The following is a 19,705-nucleotide window of genomic DNA, read 5'->3' on the forward strand; positions in this document are numbered from 1 at the left end:
AGGATTTTTACGAATTTTTGGAAGAGGTATTTTACTACCCTGGTAGTAAAAGTTTTTGGGACAATTTATCATAAAGACCACCTATTTTTTGGCTGCTTTTCGGACCGATTTTACAAAATAAGCTAAAAAATGATTATTTCTGTGACACATTTTTCACCTTGTGCAAAAATTAATGTTTTGCCCTTTAAGAATTAAAGTCTTTTTCATATTGACAAAAAATCTCGAGAATTTTTTGTTTGAGGCAAACAACTTTCCAACAGAAAATTTTTCAAGTTATAAAACTTTCAGATTTTTTCAGAAAAGTCATCCAAAAAATTAAAAGAATTACAAAAATAGCTAAAATTTGCTGATTTTACCAGTTTTAACTACCCAGGTAGTAAAATCTTTTCAACATTTAACACATAGATACCACCCTTTTTAGTGTTTAACTACCCTGGGTAGTAATTTTTTTTTTCGATTTTTCGTCACTCCACTACCGTAGTAAACGTTATTATGTCTGAGATTTTACTACCGACCCCCCCCCTGCTTAGAGAGCCATGACCTTTAGAGTAAATACATGCCATGCGCAGAGTAACAGAATTCTCGAGGAAAATAGGTTGAATGAACCCAACATTTCTGCTGTTGTCAAGGCAACCAGTCGAGAAAAAAAGGCGACAAATGTTATTTCTAATTGCTCTCACAGACCAGCAAAATTTTATTTTGCCGCGTGACTTTAATCTTGCCGAGAATTTGCTTCATTTTTTTCGAAAACCTTTCATGTATCAAGTTCCTTGTATATATTTAGCCCACGCATTATTATATCATACCAGCAACGTCCAAGTTTCAAGTTTTAATTTTCAAATTATTCATTGTTAATTGCATAGTATAGATTACCAAGAGAAAGAATAATTTCAGTATTAGAAGATGTTGAGTGTTTCCGATTCGGTTCAACTTCATAATTAACAGCAGATTTTTGTATAAGGAATGCCTGTTAACTACTACCATCCGGTCATAAAACATCGTGCATAGTTTAAAGTGTAGGAATATGAAACTCCGTGGTTTGATCAACCACGCTCTTCCTTTAGTTTTACGTGACCAGTCAAGAAACAGTTTGTTTTCCTTTGGGGGGGGAGGCGGGGTGGGGTGGAGGTCGTAAAGGTAATGGGAGGAGGAGAATACCTCGGCTATTTACCACCCTTAGGATTGCCTTTTTGGACCTTTTAAACCCTGCTACGTAAAAAGAACGAAGTTTAAATTGTTGTTCCTATGACCTATATTCCACTGAAATGGCTTTTTTCCTCGATTTTAATCCAGATATTATATGGTACGGCAAATTCTTATTTTATTCCTTCAAATTAAAATATTGAAAATCTTAGAGAACTACGTCCTGGCATCGTCCGAGACTACTTTTTACCATAATAATCAAGCTTGCTGTCTTTTTTGAGAAATAAAATGTATTTTTGACTTTAATACAATAATGCCCGGTTTGTGGGGGATACACTGAGAAATATTGCCCGAGGTCAAGTAATGACGGGGCTTGCGAGATTGGTGCGTTGACCGAGATCATTACTGAAAAGATGATAACTGAAAAAGATATACTCATCTCGAAGATGGAATTGTACTATCGATTAAATGTTATCCTGAGTATCAGAGGTTGAGTTTTCAAAGAACATATCAACCTCTGAAGACCAGTAATAGAAATTTTATCGCGCATGCGTCAATCTAATTACTATAGAAAGAATCAAAGATGTAAGAGCAAATATTAGTACTAGTAATCGTATGGTTTGGAGTGCAATTAAGGACGAGTGCAAATTACGGTATTTTCTCCTTTGTTACGAGTGATTAATCGTTAGTTGCACGACAAAACATACGATTCCGAGGTAATCGTCAGTAAATACATTCGAAAACCTTTTTTTCTTTTGTTTAAAAAGAAAACATTGCAGTGTAATTTTTCTTTGTTTTCAATTAAAAGAAGCTATTGTAACGTAAAATTTCTTTGTTCTTTTTTATATCGAAGAAAAAAAATGTCTTTGTTTTTTATTATATAGTAAAAAAAGTCTCTGACACAAGACTTAGGAGAGAAAAGAATAAGGGGACAAAAGTGTCCCCCCGCCGAAGAGTGCAAAAAGTGGTAATAGTGCAATTAACGATTAATCGCACTCCTCTAAACCAATCAGATTCGAGTAATTTTGCACGGCTGACGATTACCATATTAATGTCTAGCAGACTTATCAATATACATGTTTACTATGTTTGGATTGTCGTCATGGTTACTTTTCTCTGCGTTGATGCGCGCTGAATAGAATCTGGATTGGTCGGCACAGGTCGATATATGATTTTGGCCAGTGCTTTTCACGGTATGGAATAGTACTATCGATTAGATGTACATATTTACGAATTAATGTTAAATTTACTTGGAATTTGGATCTTAACCTAAGCATACTGTAAACATATTTTAGGATGGTTTTTCCCAAAAAGTTAAGAATATCCATGATGAAATGGAAAAACACCATTCTTATAAAAAGAATGTGCGATGTGCGATGCAATGGTCTCCCTAATTCGAATTTCAAGGGAAGGGAATAATATATTCGAATTAGGGTAAAAGTTCCTTGTCAGTTAAAATAGAATACACGCTTTTTTTATAAGAATACACCTTATAAGAATGTCCATGATGAAAATGGCCAAAAAATTAAGAATAATTAATACTAAGAATATCACCATCATGGAATTTTGAATACCATAAGATAAGAATACCATTTTTAGTAAGGCTCACTCTTTTCACAAAAATGCCATTTCATGCTTGAGACGAATGAACTAAATGTTAAAAATCTATTTTGAATTAGGATCCTAACCTTAGAATGCTGTAAGAATATTTTAGGAATGATTTTCCCAAAAAAGTTAAGAGTATCCATAATGAAATGGATTTACACTATTCTTATAAAAAAAAAGCGTGTACTAAACTAAACGTGACTAAAGTCATCACGTGGAAAGCAGACATATTGTACACGAGTGAGCGATATGTTTTAGAGAGTTGCAGACGTTAAAGTAAGAATTCCTCAGATAAAAAAACCCAACCCAATCAATCGACTCTGCTTGCAACAAGAGAAGAATGATGGGTTTTTAACAGACTTGGGCTTTTGGGGGATAAAGCAAAATTTTAGGGCGTGGTTTCCGATTTCTTTTATTGCAACACTGGGTGCGAATGATTTAAAATCTGATTTAAAAAACTGTATTGTAATGCTTATTATCTGTTAGAAAAAAAAACTATAATGCCATTGGAATAAATTTACAATGAAGAAATTTGTAATATCCAGAATAACCTAAAAATTTACATTTCATTTTCACTACTGCAAGTTGGGTGTCCCCGTTCTCTTTTTTCCCAATACCGTTGGGAAACTTTTAAGCCTACAGCCCCTAAATTTACAGAGTCTAATACAGTTGATGCTCTTTAATTCGACGTTCTAATATTGTTACGCTTCATTATTTGATAATATTGAAATTCACCGTCAACAAGAAACATTCATGAACGACGCTCTACTATTCGAGACACTCCCTTATTCGATGAAAATCCAATTCTTCTTGAAGATCGAATTAGAGAGTGTCAACTGTATATCGAGAAGGGCGAATTCTTTGGCCGATAAACTTCGTCTAGATTGATATTGAATAATTAAGTTAAATTTGACGGTTAATATAGCCTGGATATCCAGACCGTACTCTTAGGTGCCAAATAAACGGGGGGGGGTTGGAAAATGGACCTTAGAAAAACCCTAAAAAGGGTCAAAATAGACTAGATTGAGGCTTTTTAGAGTAAAACAAGGAACTTTCCTTTTGGTAGCTGGGAATTTTTTCAAAAATTAATAAACGGGGGGGGGGGGGGGTCCTAATAAGATCCGGGGGGTTGGAAAAAAAAATCGAAAATTAACAAGCGGGGGGGGGGGGGGGGGGGGGGGGGGGGGGGGGGGGGGGGGGGGGGGGGGGGGGGGGGGGGAGGGGGGGGGGGGGGGGGGGGGGGGGGGGGGGTGGGGGGGGGGGGGGGGCGTTTATTTGGCACCTAAGAGTAAACTATTTCACCGTCTAGTTTTTTTTTATATTTTGTCTCTGGTTTACGGTCTGGTCCAAGTAACTCTTCTGCAGGGATATCTTTCCCTGTATATGCGAGTGTCTCTAATTGGTTAGTACGCGCCCAGTCACTAATTTTCGCGGGGTTTGTGATATTTTTCGATGCGCGCGCATAATTTATGGAAAAAGCTGACCTTGAAAAAAAAGATAAACAAATGAAAATGAAAATGCAGGTTCATTTCTAAACAAAATGGCCGCTGGAAAAGAGCCTTTATAAATGTGGCTGATGTTTTGATGTAGCTTAAAGTAGTTTTGAAAGTTTTTTGAGTTTGTAAAAGAGGTTTTATAGTAAGTTAATTATGTGTGTCTGCCTGGGTTTACAAAGTTTGAATAGTCTGTCAACAAGGGTTCACTCACAGGCAGTATCAAACAAACTGTACCCAATTTTTTTAGTTGCACCAGACTCTAAAATTTTAGAAACTTTGTATGTTGAGGTAAGAGTGTTTTTTTCTGAAATTTTGAGTCTGGATATCCAGGCTACGGTTAATAGTGAGTAAAAAGTTCGTAAATAATAACAATTAATTTTTGTAAAAGTGACAAAACGCTACATTTATCTCGTAGATTCCGGATTATGGATTTTTCAGTTTAGAGTGCATTTTAACTTATACACTGTTTTATAAACAGTATCATTCCCTAGAGACAGTTCAATCATTAAAAAAAAATCTCAAATTGGCATTTTCTACAATCTTTAAAAAATTCTAAAAGTGAAGATGAAAATGAAGAAGAAAAAAAGGAAGATCTTGTAGAAAAGTGCTATAACTTTCATTTTCACTGGAGAGATTCTTTGATCTTAGGAGATCATCACTGTGAAGAAATTTCATTAAAATATTTATTAAATACTAGGTCACAGTGTGGATCTAAACCACACTGAAACGACCGCCTTCCATCACGCATCACGCTCGCGAAAGAGCGCGCGCACATTATTAACGCCTACATGTCATCCCCAGTACATTTTAGATTATTCATTGAAAACAGATTACAATATAGTCATTTTTCATGTCTCGATTATTCAATTCCGAATAAAAGACATTCAGGGAAAATAAAGAGAAACACCTGGGTAATCTAGTTAAAAAAACTGAAAGTAAATGGCAGACAAAGTAATGAGCCAAGGCAAAACGAGATTAGCGTACCACTATGAAAGAAACCGCCTCCGGCGGTCGATAAAGTTATGATACAAAAAACAGCGTTTTTAGACGTCAATCAGCTTATAACTTTGTTTGATATCTTTTGATTGAATGATTATTTTTGAGAATTTTTTTCACAGTGATGACGTTCGATGATCAAGGATTCACCTCAGTGAAAATGATAGTTATAGCACTTTTCTACAAGATCTTCATTTTTTTCTTCATTTTTAGAATTTTCTTTAAAGATTTTTTTATTTCAAATTGTTCCACTCACTAATATCTTTCCAATGATACCAAAATTATAAAGATTGAAGAATTCCTTCAAAAGTTATAGGTAAAAGAAAAAAGAGTGCACACTTATCGTGAATAGACTTTAGATCAAATCAATGAGGGTAGAATTTTAATTGTATAGTATTGACAAAATTACCGCATACCATGCTTTAACTCACCGTCAGCACAACAAAGTAAAACTTCTATCAGTCCGCTTTGAGATACGCTAACCCGTATTACGCCTCCGTCCCGAAAATAACGCGTACAACGAACGTCGGCGTAAAACGGACACGATAAGGTTCTTCGAAATTCTTCAATCAGAACAATCTATGAAAATATCGCAGAAACTTGAAACTTAAAGGCTTTTACATAGTATCGTAGCTAATAATACAAATCTTGTATCTTTTCACTTTCTTCTCGAAAATCATCAAATAACATCCATAAAAAAACTTCCACGACGTAGCCCTGCGATCAAGGATGATGTTCAACACACTCAATTGATTCCGCCCAACAGGTAGATATATAAAGTTCTTGAGATTTTAGGAAGATTCCTACTAAGGCTATCTTTAAGGCTGTTTGTCTATAATTTCATTACAGACGAAATGCATCTTCAAGAAAATCTTCAGGCAAATTTAAATTTAAGCTACCAAATTTCGTCGAACAGATTGTTTAATTACGATACAGCACCAAAAAACATATAAAACCTCAATCGTTCAACATCACTTCCATAATCAAGTCTTGCATACCTTTATTTTGTAAAAACTCCGGACTAGCACAATGTAGGAATTTTGAAATTTTTTTTGAAACGAAAATTCAACCATTCATTTCCACCCAAGACTTACTAACCTGATGAAACTCTGCGTAATATACATTTATGTTTTCAACTCTTTCTTATAAGAGTAATTTTATAAGGACAATGAGGCGCAAAGTCGTGAAACAAAAGTAAGAACAATACAGCTGAATCCAAAGCCTAAAGTGAATTTAACCCAAAAAATAAGAAAATGAATAGAACAATTTGGGGCTCAAAATGCCGAAAAAGAACAGACGTATCTTAACAATAATTTACTAGTTCTATAAAAAAGAGTTAGAAATTTTAGATAAAAATTGTAAAATTTACCTTGAAAAGTTGCAGCTATTACAAGTGAACACCATAGCTTCAAATGACAAACGACTCCAATAAAAAAAAACAATGGAAAAATCCAATCAACCAATAATTAACCGTAAAAAAAACAAATAGTATTTTCAATTCAAAAAAATGACCTTTTTAGGCCAGTTAATCACACAATCGATAAACCAAAAATATCCTTATGAGTAGTGATTATGGTAATATGTTTTTAATACCAATATGAATAGCACGATACTAATTAAAGTTTCCAATCGCAAATATTATGAAAACTCTTCAAATTTTAAGGGAAAAATAACAAAAGACAATAATCAGTTTAAACGACCATCAACAAATCATTGAAGACCAGCTTTTGCATCCTTAAAGGAGCAGTCTGGTTCATTATAATCCTCAAGAATGATATTTAATTGACTGTATTAATATCTCCCTCTATAAATAAATAAACAGAACATTAAAGGGATAATCAGATGGTTTGTAGAAAACAATAGAATTTCAACGTAAGAACCGTGTAAGAACCCATTTTCAAAAATTTCAAATTTTGATATCTCGATATTGGAAAATTGTTACACAAAAATACTTCGAGGTTTTGCTAAGGATCATAGAAGGTTTCTGTAATCTAAATATCTCAAACCATCTGATTATCCCTTTAAAAGTTTTTATATATAATATCGTCCGAAATAACTTTTCATGAGGGCGAAAGAGCCCGGAAAATCTTGATCCGTCTAATTTTTTCGCGAGTCATTTCGCGTGGATTTAATTTCGCGAATGTGATTGAAATCAGTTCAAAATACGGGACTGAAGATGGCAATTTTTGCCAAAAATATTAGAGATTTTGTCATACTAAATACGATTTAAAGAATTCCGAATGGATTTATTTTCGCAAGTTAAAATAATAATCTAATTAAAATTTGAAGAGATACTTTCGCAAAAAAGCCAAAATTCGAGAAAATGCAAAATTTAATCTCGCCAAAATCGCCAACATCTGATTATATCGGGTATGGAACAATAAACCAATAAACAATTTTATAAAACCCTGAAACACCTAAAAAATCCTTTTAACGAAGATTAAAATTTATAATTTCATAAATTCTCAGGAAATATTATTTGTCCAAAAAGCTAATAGAACATTATCAAAAGTCAAGCAGAGACGTGATAGTCAGTGTAGCATTTTATCAATCATGGAAAATAAGGAATGATTTTATTTGCGACGACAAAATAGAATTTTTTCCTTTTATCGGAATTAAATATCAACCATGCTTTTATATGAATCTATATAGGAGCTATATATTAGTATGTATAAATTTGACAATAGCAAATAAATTGATAAAGAGTAACAGCATCATGTGAAAGGAACTAAAAGATGTATATCTTTTAACCGATAGAAAATAGCTCATTAAAATTGTCCTGCCTGTATCCAGACACATGTGTATCAAATATCTAATGCCTAATCGAATATGATTGAGATATTACCGAAAAGGATCTTTCTTAGACGCTGAGAAACGAAACGTTTATTTAAAATTCCTTATCTACACCGGGTCTACACCCCTGTTGCCACAGACCCGGTGGGAGTCCCCCCATTGGGAAATTTGGCTAAAATTTCGTCCACAATGGGAAAATACCCTACATTAGATTTACCAGAGAATTTCATTGGGATTTCGATTGAAGTTTTCTTCTCCACTGTTGGAAGAAGTTCTACCGGGGATATGAGACAGGGGCGTTTATCTAGTAGTTTCCTAAAAAGAGTATTCCAGTGTAGCAACTTCTTTAGTTTTCTATTATTTCCATCGTACAAATCCTGTCTGGAAGAAAAAGGTTTCTCTTTGTAGCTCTAAAGGAAAATTAATATTTTTTGCATTTTTAAAGGAAAAAGAGTCCCATGTTAAAGAAATGTCCTAAAAAGGAACAAAGAGCCACACCACTAAGAAATTACTTAACACCACTATGGTAATGCCTACGAAAATTTTTTGAGGAATAAAAAAATTCTTTACATGCCTGAAAGATATCTTTTTCGAGAATCTTTACATAAAAATCATTTTATAAAATTTATCTGTACGCCCACCAATGCACAAACAGTAACCGTTAGAATAATTCAAAAATCACACAGTACACTCTCCTTGACTGAAACCTCTATACACGAATATCTCCTTAACTCGAACAAGTTTTCTCGTCCCTTCAATAAACAATACCGAGTTTATGTATTTGCACTTTTGAGGACGGTAAGGTGACTGAAGCGATTTGAAAAAACCCGCAATTCCGCCCCGCAAAATCGAGGACGGTAAAAGTGCTGATTTACCGTCGTCCTCAGCTGGTCAGGATCCAGTCAAATTAGAACATTACCGTCTCCGTCGCTGAAAAACACACATACATAAACTCGCTAATGCCTTATAAACCCTTACTACAATCTCGGTCAAAATATATTGAGAATTTTGGTTAATTCCTCATTTTTAGCAATTTAAAGTTCGGGCGAGAAAGTCGCTTGTGGGCTAATTGATAAATTTATTCGAATATTTCAATTCGGGAGGGGTTTATAGACTTCCAGGCTATATTCTGAGCAGTGTTGGACCAATCTTGGACTTTAGGATCCCCACATCCTAAGGTCTCTCAGAGTTAAAACTCTAACCTTCCAACCTAATTTAGAGCGCTTCCAAATCGTTTGTGGTTGTAAGATTACGTGGGAATTTCCCTTTTTTCTCAAATATTATGACTTTGATTGTACATAACTCGAAAATTCCTTAACTCAAATAAATTTATATTCCCTGTGCGTGTTCGTATGCTGAATGACAACTTTTTAATTAATGTAACATGACACTCATTTTATCTTTTCATTGAAAGAAAGCATCGTAGCTTTTCACTAAGCAGACAAAGTTTTTCTAATTGGTCCAGCGCGCAGCAGAATGGACCTTTAAAAAGCAACTGATCGAAAAGATTTTGTCTTTGTCGGGGCCTGTGCGCGCAATAAATTAACAAGTCCAGGCTAAACCAACCGCCGATCTAGAATTTTTGCCCCGTCTACCCGCGCGATGTTTGACCTGTGTTTTGGATTGAATTGGTAGTAGGGTCAAATTTCCCGGTTAGATTAAAGGGTTGTTTCAGGTAGGGTCAGGTAGGGTTAGGGCTAGGGTTGGGGATGGGAGTTAACCCCTGGTTAGGGTTTTAGCCCCCGGGTAGAGTTTGGAGTAAATACCATATTTATAAGGAACTTTGAACTCCTTAATGCAGTTGTGACTCGATGGCCGAGTGGTTAAGGCGCTGGCGTTCTAATCATAGGTGCTATGTATATATCTTTCCGACCTAGGTCCATTCGGATGCTTCTATCGTCACCCAAAAGCACCCAAGAAGGTGTAGAACCATTCTACCAAACGTATGACCTACCTCGAAAGGTTGATGGCGTGGGGAGTAGGAATGATTTCCTAAATCTTTTCTATTTCAATGAAGTTCGGATTCGTGGGCAAACAATTTATGAAGAATACTCAGCATGAACATGGGATAAACAAAAGTCCATCGATATTTGTTTCGAAATTTGCAAAATATTTTATCCGGCAACCGACATTCACGATCTCAATTACGTAAATCTAGCGAATGTATGAAAAGATAACTTAAGTTATGAAACTTCACACCATGGATTAATTATATCTAAATAAAGTTTAAAAAATCTATTTTGCAACAAGAAGAAAGTAATATCTTTCTACAAAAACCTAACCATCATTATTAGACTAGCAAGCTTCTGTCTTTCCTTGGACACAGGAACGCGGGGATAGTGCTTATAATAAAGAGTTCTTATGAAAAATAGAAATTGCCGCGGGAGAGTGGTTTGGAAAGACATGTTGTATTCAGTGAACATATAGAAAAATAGATCCTCTTGCAAGTTTAATCTGTAGCGAAATCCAACGGCGTGGTTTACTAGTCTACCATCATTTCAACCATTTTTGACGATCATACTCTACAGACAAAAATGGAACTTTCACAAAAGTACGTAGATACGAAACAAAAGAAGAAGGCACAGATAGATAATAGACCATCAACAAAGGTGCAAACAATTAAAATAATGGCAAGATGAAGACAGACCCTAGAGTCAGGTGTGGCCATGAGTAAACACTCTCTGCTACACTCGCGAGTCACCCGTCATCTTTACCAGAAATAATGCTGCAGACATTATTTCAAAGAAAGTGAAACGAAAAAAAATGGATATAAAAGAGAGACACGGAAACGTTAGAAAAGTTAGGGACTCCGGATAAACATCGAATGAAACGGTGGGGAGCGAAGTATTGTATTTCCATTGTTTCAGAAAACAATCTATGTCCGCAAAAGACAACTATCATGGCGGCTCGAAGGACTCTGATTTCGAAAAATAATTATTAATTATTTCTAAAAAGTTCTCTATCTATTTCTATCTGCACTTTTGTTGACCAAAAGTTTGAAAATAAATATTAGAATACCAAGCAAACAAAATGCTTATAGTCACACGAAATTTTCAGCTGGGTGTATCTTTCTAATATTTCTCCAAGAACGGCTGAGATTGACATATATATCACTTACTCATTGATCACTTACTTTGAGTGCCCCTCCATCGGGTTGAATGATCACTGCGGTTCATTTGAAAAGCTATATTTCCATTCAACAACGAATTTAAAAACAAATAGTTCCATGGCATACTTTTGATTTTCCCTATGATATGACATAGGCAATCTTCATAGTACGTTTAAAATAGTTAAGCTTGTTTTCAAAGAGAGGGAAGTGGGGAATTTTCTATTACGAAGATTAGATGATTAGATATAACGCCATAGAAAATATTCTTGTCTGTAAATAAATAAAATGCAAAAAAGACAAAAAGGTTGACCACTTATTACTCCCAGGGTAAAGGTACCTTGGGCTAATAGAGGGTACAGAGTTGGCTACCTTTAAGACAGCACTTTTTGAATATTTAAAGTCTCGATTTCAAGGGTAGTAAAACGATAACAGAACTTTCCTTAGGACCCATGACGTCTTTTATGCGACGCAACAAAACCTGGTCCATTTCAAAGAATGAAGTATTTAAAAAAGTTTTTCCCAAAAACTGACGTCACAGGCAAAACCCCTTGACCCCAAACATTGGACGAAATTTCAAAGGCAGTGAAACTCAAAACCACTTATACGTTACACCTAAAGGATGTGTCTTGGGCATCTGTGAGTGATAGACTTGACTTGATAAAGGAACCAGAGCCTTCTATAACACACCCCTGTGTCACAGACCCGCTGGGACCCCAGCCCCAATGGAAAATGAAGCAAAAATTTCGTCCCCGGTGGAAAAATGCCCTTGAATTTCAGTGACTTTGATTTCATCCCCATTCGAAATTCCATGTTTAAAAATTGTACTCCAAAACCATACAGAACCATCCCCACTGCGCTTTTTAACCTAGGATTAATAGAATTTCTATCCCCCATTAGGATTTCAATAGGAATTTTTATCCCCACTGAGGGAAAAAGTTCCACCGGGGCTGTGAGACAGGGGTGTTATAACTCTCTTATTTTGAAATAGGTTCTGCGGTGTCAGGAAAATTGCCCCCGAGAAAACTGCCCCCCGGAAAACTGCCCCCCGGAAAATTGCCCCCCAGGAAAATTGCCCCCCAGAAAATTGCCCCCTAGAAAATTGCCCCCTAGGAAAATTGCCCCCCGGAAAATTGCCCCCTATTTTTCCATTTTTCGAAACTAAATCTAACTCAATTTTCAACATTTGGGAGATTTTGGATTACGCAATTTTACGTGATCGTGTCTTAACGGATTAAAAGATCTAGAATATTTTGGGGCTATATTTTGGTCCAACGGTTGCAGGTTGCAGCCGTAATTTTCATTAAGTTGACGCTTTCTATAAGGAATAATGTGGTTTAACCATGGAATACAGAGAAAGCGTTTTCTCTGTTTAGCGATAGTCAATTTCAATTACCGTGAAAAGCACAGCTCAAAATCATATATTTACGCTGTGCCGACGAATCGAGATTCTATTCATCGCGCAATCAGCGAAGACAAAAGTAACCATGACGACCATCCAAGATCTTGGATGAGCGTCATAGTCGATATTTTTATTCCCGTCGTTGAAAACACAACTTACAAAAAGTCATCAATGCTTTGTAAAAAGAGTCAGTGATAGAGAATCATAACATAAAGTCTGTCTATTATTTCGATTCAATTAAAGTGACATTTCCATAATTAAAAGTTTAGCAATTACTGTTATACATTTGGGTATCATGTAAAAGATTTCTTTCGAAATAAACTCATTTCAATTACACTTGGAGGTTTCTGGGGAATTCGTAAGTAGTAAACTGCATCCTGATACAGTCTGCTAGACATTAATAAGGTAATATTTGCTCTTCATCTTTGATTCTTTCTACAGTGATTAGATTGACACATGCGCGATAAAATTTATATTATTTGTCTTCAGAGGTTACTATTTTCTTTGAAAACTTAACCTCTGATACTCAGGGTAAATTTCAATGTGTTTTATACAAAAACATTGAATCATCAAATGAATTAAGATTCTAAATTCTTAATTCTTAAAGAAAAAAGACGCCTCAAAAACGACTTTTACAAGTTTTGTATGAGGTGGAGAAAGATAGTCGAGTAATAAAATCACTTTCAAAAAAATCTTTCCCCATTTCTTAACCCTAAGCGCCCTATCCGTGCTATCTTAAGCTAAGGGAACTAATTTTTACTAACTCGCCAAAATAAGTTCCCACCAAAATTAAAATTTCAGTTTTCTTGGCTAAATAACCCCTGAAATTCAACAAAGTTGCTCAAAATAAGATGAAATCTGAAACCGATTTGCACTTTTTTCATTAGCTTTTAATTAAAATTTCCCACCCCCGTTTTCCCCCGTTAAAAAATTTTACCTCTGTGAGCTATTTTTCCAAAACTCTACGCTGACCCCGTTTACTAGGTACCCTAAGAGTAATTCAAAATTTGAAGTTCCTTTGCATCATTGGGAATTTCCATAATTCCTAGGGGGCAATTTTCTTTTTTCTAGGGGGCAATTTTCCTAGGGGGCAATTTTCCTAGGGGGCAATTTTCTAGGGGGCAATTTTCCGGGGGCAGTTTTCCGGGGGGCAATTTTCTCGGGGGCAGTTTTTCTAGAACCAGGTTCTGCATAGGCTAGTTCTGCATGGAATTATTTCACCCTAAATTTCAGAACATACAAGGCAATTTGGAGGATTGATTGAAAAAATATATACTTTGAAATATATTTTCCTGGCAAATCTTCAAAGCTTCATGAAATTCTTTTTCATTCTTCAAAGGAATTTCAGTACTTATCCTACCACGCCTTACTTAAGATTTAAGATCTCTTATTGAACCAAAGCCAAACAGATTTCAATAGATTTATTTTATCAAAACTAAGATTTTGCCCAGTTAGAGACCATGACTATAAATACTTATTTTAGACCACTTCCTATAAAACAAAACAATCCCAAAGCTTATTATTATTATTATGGCGAGCTACTTAAATATTTTAAAATGTCGTTCAGGCAACCCCGTCTCTGTAACCCAATATAGTCTTGCTTCGAAGGTTACAGCCTCTAGAAGGCAGCTCGTTTGAGTCGAAAAACCTCCCTTTTTTCTCTATAAAGGTTAACCATTGGACCTAAAACTTATGTACATCTGAAATCAGTAGGCTCTAAAGTACCTATGTATCGAGAATACAGTTTCTAGCACTAAATTCAGTTTTTTCTTCTTCATTTTTCGTCTTTGTTTTATAAAATTTTTAGAATATAATTTTTTAAACGGTATACTATCTGTAAGATTTGAAGCATTCGTTTAAAAATGGTAAGCGAGACAAACAATAGTGCATACTTAAAGTCAATAGATTTGTTACCAAGTTACTTTGTTTATGAAGAAATCAAATACAGCTTTATATTACAATGCTCTTGTTTCTGGGAATTCTAAAATGATCGAAAATGACAAACAAGAAAAAACATATTTTCAAGATTTTGACCATAAAAGTACACGAGAAGAGAAAGTTAATCGATTCCGTGTCGATATCAACAACAATTATATCGATTTCTAGACAGGGAAATTCTTAAGGGAATTCCAAAACGAACTTCCAAACACATTATATAAAGCTGCTGGTTTTGGTGAATATTTCAAAACGCTTTTTGATGGATCAGAGAAGATTGGGAGAGAAAATTGTGTTGTGGAAAAGTAAGTTTTTATTTCTCAAAATATGCGAACATATTGCCCTCTAGACGAGCTGACCCAAAATGCAACCACTTTTGAGTAGCCTGAATATCCAGGCTGTAGAATTTTTTGGTTTATCGCCTTGAAAGCGCTTTGGATTTTAAAATTTCAAATCAGTAGCATTTTCCAATTTTTGGCTGGTTTGTAAAATACACGACACCGACAGAAGAGTAAAAATGTATGTCACGTGGATTTGCTTCACAAAATTTGACCAAAAAAGATGAATGCGAGAAAAAGTTATATGGGCCTAGATACGAAGTCATATTTGGTGACAATTTGCAAATTATGAACATTTCAAAAGTTATGAAGATCGATGGAAAAGTGACGCATTTGGTTAAAGATAAGAAAAATTGCACAATATTCTTAATTATCTTTTGAATTTCACGCAGTATTAATAGTGGATACGTCTACAAACCCTTAGCGGGCGGCGTACTCGTCAAAAACCCTCTTCCCCTTGCAAGGCGATCGCTGCCTTAGGTGTTTATAACAGTAAACATAATTCTCATTAACAGATCATGAGTCAAAAAGAGAGAGACATTGCTGCTTTGGCGAAAACCATTTATGGAGAAGCAAGAGGGGAAACGCGAGAGGGACAGTATGCAGTTGCACATTCTGTTGTCAACCGATTCCATTCTAATAAGTCATGGTTGAAAGGTTGGTATATCTTATTTTATGTGTGGTAATTAAACCAGTAGAAATCTAAATGTCTTGAAATCTCGTTGAGAGTAGAACAGCGATCTATCTTCATAATGTACAGTGCCGTAGGGAAGCATTTTGATATTGTAAATTTTGAAATCTAGAGCTCTAAATTGGCTAAAAACATACTCAAAAAATAAATAAAAAAATAAATAATAAAATGATTCGAATAAAGGCAAATTTTAAAGGTAAAATACTCCATTTTATGAAAAATCACTCTTATTTTTAATTACTGGGGAGGGGGTCTAAGCCCTCCCTAGCCCCCTAGCACTCTCTTTATACAAACACTAAGTAAATCTTTCAATTTAGGAGACACAATCGAGGCAACATGTAAAAAACCACAACAATATTCATGCTGGAATTCTAATGACATCAACGCAAGTAAACTCCAAAATGCCGGCGCCGAATTCTATCAAATTGCGAAAGAAGTTATTGATGGACATCACCATGACAATACAAGAGGGGCGTTACATTACCATGCTGATTACGCCAAGGCGGCACACCAATGGGCAGATAACAAAACACCGTGTGCGACTATCGGTGCCCATATGTTTTATAATAATATAGATTGATTTGAAAAATCTTTTATTTACACCCCTGTCTCACAGCCCCGGTGGAACTTTTTCCCACAATGGGGATAAAAGTTTCTATCAAAGTCCCAATGGGGATAGAAATTCTATTGTTCTCGAGCTTAAAATATCCCAGAATATCCAGTGGGGATGGTTTTGGACAGCAAATTTTTGCATTGAATTTCGAATGGGGATGAAATCAAAGTCAATTTCCCAGTGGGGCTGAAATTGTAGGGTATTTTGTCCACCGGGGATAAAATTTTAGCTAAATTTTTCAGTGGGGCTATGGGGTCCCAGCGAGTCTGTGACACAGGGGTCTTTCATTCTTTCTTACAGTCAGTGTACTAATTTTGTCAAGATGGTACATTTGAGGGTGAGCTGCAAAAAGTCATACAGTATAAATTGAAATTGTGATCGTAAGAACATTTATCAGAGGTCAAATCGAGGGTTCTTTCCTCATTGAATATCCAGATATTTCATTGTTGACTGAATGATACTTAACTATATTATCGGCCTTTTATTTTTTACCAGACCAAAGAGATAATTGAGGTGACACGGAAAGAAAATTTAGGGCTGTATAAATTACTCTTGTTTGCCATTGCTATTTTCTTTACTGTAGAATCTTTTGTGTAATTAGATCCGAAAAATATTTTCCCCGATCAGGGGCACTATACGTTTTCCTACTTTTATTACAAAAACATACATAATGGGGTGGCTCAACTCTCAAATCTCTAACAGAGTGCATCTCACGTTTATCGTTTGTAGTACATACCAGACGTAATTAATCAAACAGTTCGTTCGATTACCAGAACTTATCAAACCTTGTCGAACTTATTAATCGGACAACAAATGACAAAGTTCGATTAAAAATACCGTTCGATTGGTTCGATTAATTACATCTGGTATATAGTGCGGCAATGAATTTTGAGATTCGTTCGATAAAGTTCTTTGAATTTTTATGATTAGGTTTGTTAAACCTAAAGAAATTCTTAAAATGTTACTCCTAAAGTGACTTTTTACAAAAATTTCTTTGCTCTCGTGGAAAAAATATTTTAGTTTTTGAAAAAAAATCTTTTTTAATTTTTTATGAATAATATTGTTTTTTAACATGGAAATTGATTAACCAGATCAGCCTGCTAACTGAGCTGGCTCTATTTTCTAAGCAAATCAATTGACCAGTAGTTTTAAAACTGGGAAAAAAAATTTTCTTCAGTGGATTTCTTTTCTTTCGCGAGCGACAGTTCGATTTTGATCGAGGTTTCGATCGTAAATCGATCGATTGACACATTCCTGTCTCACAGCCCCGGTGGTACTTTTTTACTCAGTGGGTATGTAAAAATTCTTATTGAAATCCCACATTGGGATAGAAATTCCATTGTTCAAAGAATAAAAAATCCAGTGGGGATGGTTTGGGGATGGTGCAATTCTTAAACATTTAATTTCGAGTGGGGATAAAATTCCAGGGTATTTTCCTATTGGGGACGAAATTTTTGCCAAATTTCAAGTGGGGCTGGCCTGGGGTCCCAGCGGGTCTGTGACACAGGAGGTATATTGATATGTTCTGGATTTAGTATAGTTCTCCAAAATCATAATTTGTCCTTCCTAGTCCAGTAACGAGTAAAAAGTAAATAATCAAATAAGAAACCCAAAACAAAACCAAACAGAGCAAAACCAAAACAAACTTCTTTTTTAACTTTTAACCTGAACCATCAACGGCCAACGGAACGATAAGATAAAAAAGTAAGTTATAATACCTCGTCAGTCGAAGAAAGGAGTCTTTTGGAGTTGTTTTCGTCTCGGACAAACATCTTCGTTTGAAATCACCAATCAGCTCATAATTTTCATCAAAAGAGTTATAGCGAGTTCCAAGTTTCAATCAGTTTACAGAAACGTGTCTTCACATTCTTTCTCACGCAGTACCACATGCTGATTTGTAAACAAAAAAATCATATTTCATTCAAAGAAAATAAGAACATTCGAATCGAACGTTCGAATGAAGATAAGGCCCTTTGTAGATATTAACAATTCCATTCGGACTTTTAAGGCCTTATTTTTTTTCATTTGCGCGCGGTGTGCCGTCATGGGGCCTGGAATTCCCGAGTTATTTCATTCCGAGTTATTTTACATATGGCGTCATAATTTTTGTTTTGTGACGTCATTATGACGTCATCACAAAATGATAACTCGAGTTTTTTTAGAGCTTTTAACTTTTCGAGTTATTTGGTGTTAACTCGGTTTTTATTCGTGTCTTTAATTTATCGAGTTATTTAAAAAAAATTCATTTTTATTTATAGTAGATATTCGATTTATGGAAAATTCGACTTGTTTACATGGGCTTGTTACCTGAAGGGGCAGATTTGTGTTAAATATATCAACAAATAACTCGAAAAGTTAAAGGCACGAAAAAAACCCGCAATAATGGACAAAAGGTTTGTAGACTTCTGCAATATTTGCAAAATACTTCAATATCGATCAAAAACAAGTTCCCAAGAGCAAGGATTTATTATACACTGGATATACAAGTAACAGATTTTTGCCGATTTCTCGTGTATTAGCTATGTCCGCAGTAATGATATTATTGTTCACTCTCCTTTCCTCATTAATCATTAAATGATTTTTCGAAGCATTTTCATCGCATTTCTTATTCAGACTAATTTCTTATCGAAAATCACTCATCCAATTCCCAAAAGAGACTTAAAACTTTCCTGTGAGAGTCAGATTCTTCCACTTAATTGCTAATTATAAGTCGTTATGACGTTTCAAGCTGTGAGAAAGATGCAAAAGACGTGTTGTGTATAAGAAATTTAATGTTGACACCGGAAATCTTCAAACTTCAACCTCAAAAAAACCACTTTGCCACCACGTGCCTCCAAAGAATTTCATACCACAGTAGAGCCAAGACATTCAAGTCTTATGTATGTTAATTTAGTCTCTTCTGGGAACAGTCTTGGAAATATATTTCCAATTGAAAATTTCGTGTCACTATAAGCATTTTGCGTGAATTTCTTGTCTAATGATGTTTTTCTCACATTACATTTCACAAATGTATCCAGCTCGGAATGCTAGCCTTACTTTCAAACTTTTTTTCTGCAAATGTACGAAAAGAAAGAGCTAGAGAACTTTTTAAAAATAAGACTGATAAACATTTTTAAAAATTAGACATCTTCGAGCCGCCATGACAGTTGTCCTTTGCGGACAAAGCTAGAACATCAATTGTTTTCTGAAACAATGAAAATACAATGATTGCTCTCCATCGTTTTATGAGTCGTTTATCCAGTGTATAATAAATCTTTGCCAAGAGGTTCTGGGTGCTATCCAAACCTATCCAAAGCTGTTCAAAGTCTTTGAAAGTTACCCACTGCAGTCTAACCGCAAGGGCTCGATTAACTGGCTTACACCAATATCAAAACGCTGATTATTTTGCTTGTGGTTCCCTCAAAAACAATTCAAAAGCAATACAACGACTTCGAAAGTGTTTTTCTTAACTTCCCTCCTTTTTCAGACACATTGAAGAGTCATTATGCTCTATTTCTCATTTTGTCTACAACCTTTAGTCCATGATTGCGAGTTAGAAGATACCAAATTACAAATAACTCGAAAAGCTAAAGGCATGAAAAACACCC

At 35.2% G+C, this 19,705-nt stretch overlaps 1 protein-coding gene across 1 annotated transcript in view; it reads left to right on the forward strand.

Annotated features, from left to right (window-relative positions):
• Positions 1–16,755, forward strand: part of LOC136822659 (spore cortex-lytic enzyme-like) — a 57,801-nt gene extending 41,046 nt beyond the window's left edge. Inside the window, exons 2-4 of the mRNA XM_067078950.1 lie at positions 14,761–14,781; positions 15,330–15,471; positions 15,823–16,755. Coding sequence (XP_066935051.1) covers positions 15,333–15,471; positions 15,823–16,085 — 402 coding nt within the window. The 5' untranslated portion in view covers positions 14,761–14,781; positions 15,330–15,332 and the 3' untranslated portion in view covers positions 16,086–16,755. The remainder of the gene's footprint in view (positions 1–14,760; positions 14,782–15,329; positions 15,472–15,822) is intronic.
• The last annotated feature ends 2,950 nt before the right edge of the window (positions 16,756–19,705 follow it).

Source organism: Clytia hemisphaerica, unplaced genomic scaffold, assembly GCF_902728285.1.
Source record: "Clytia hemisphaerica strain Z4C2 unplaced genomic scaffold, Clytia hemisphaerica genome assembly, whole genome shotgun sequence".
Taxonomy (NCBI): Eukaryota; Metazoa; Cnidaria; class Hydrozoa; order Leptothecata; family Clytiidae; genus Clytia; species Clytia hemisphaerica.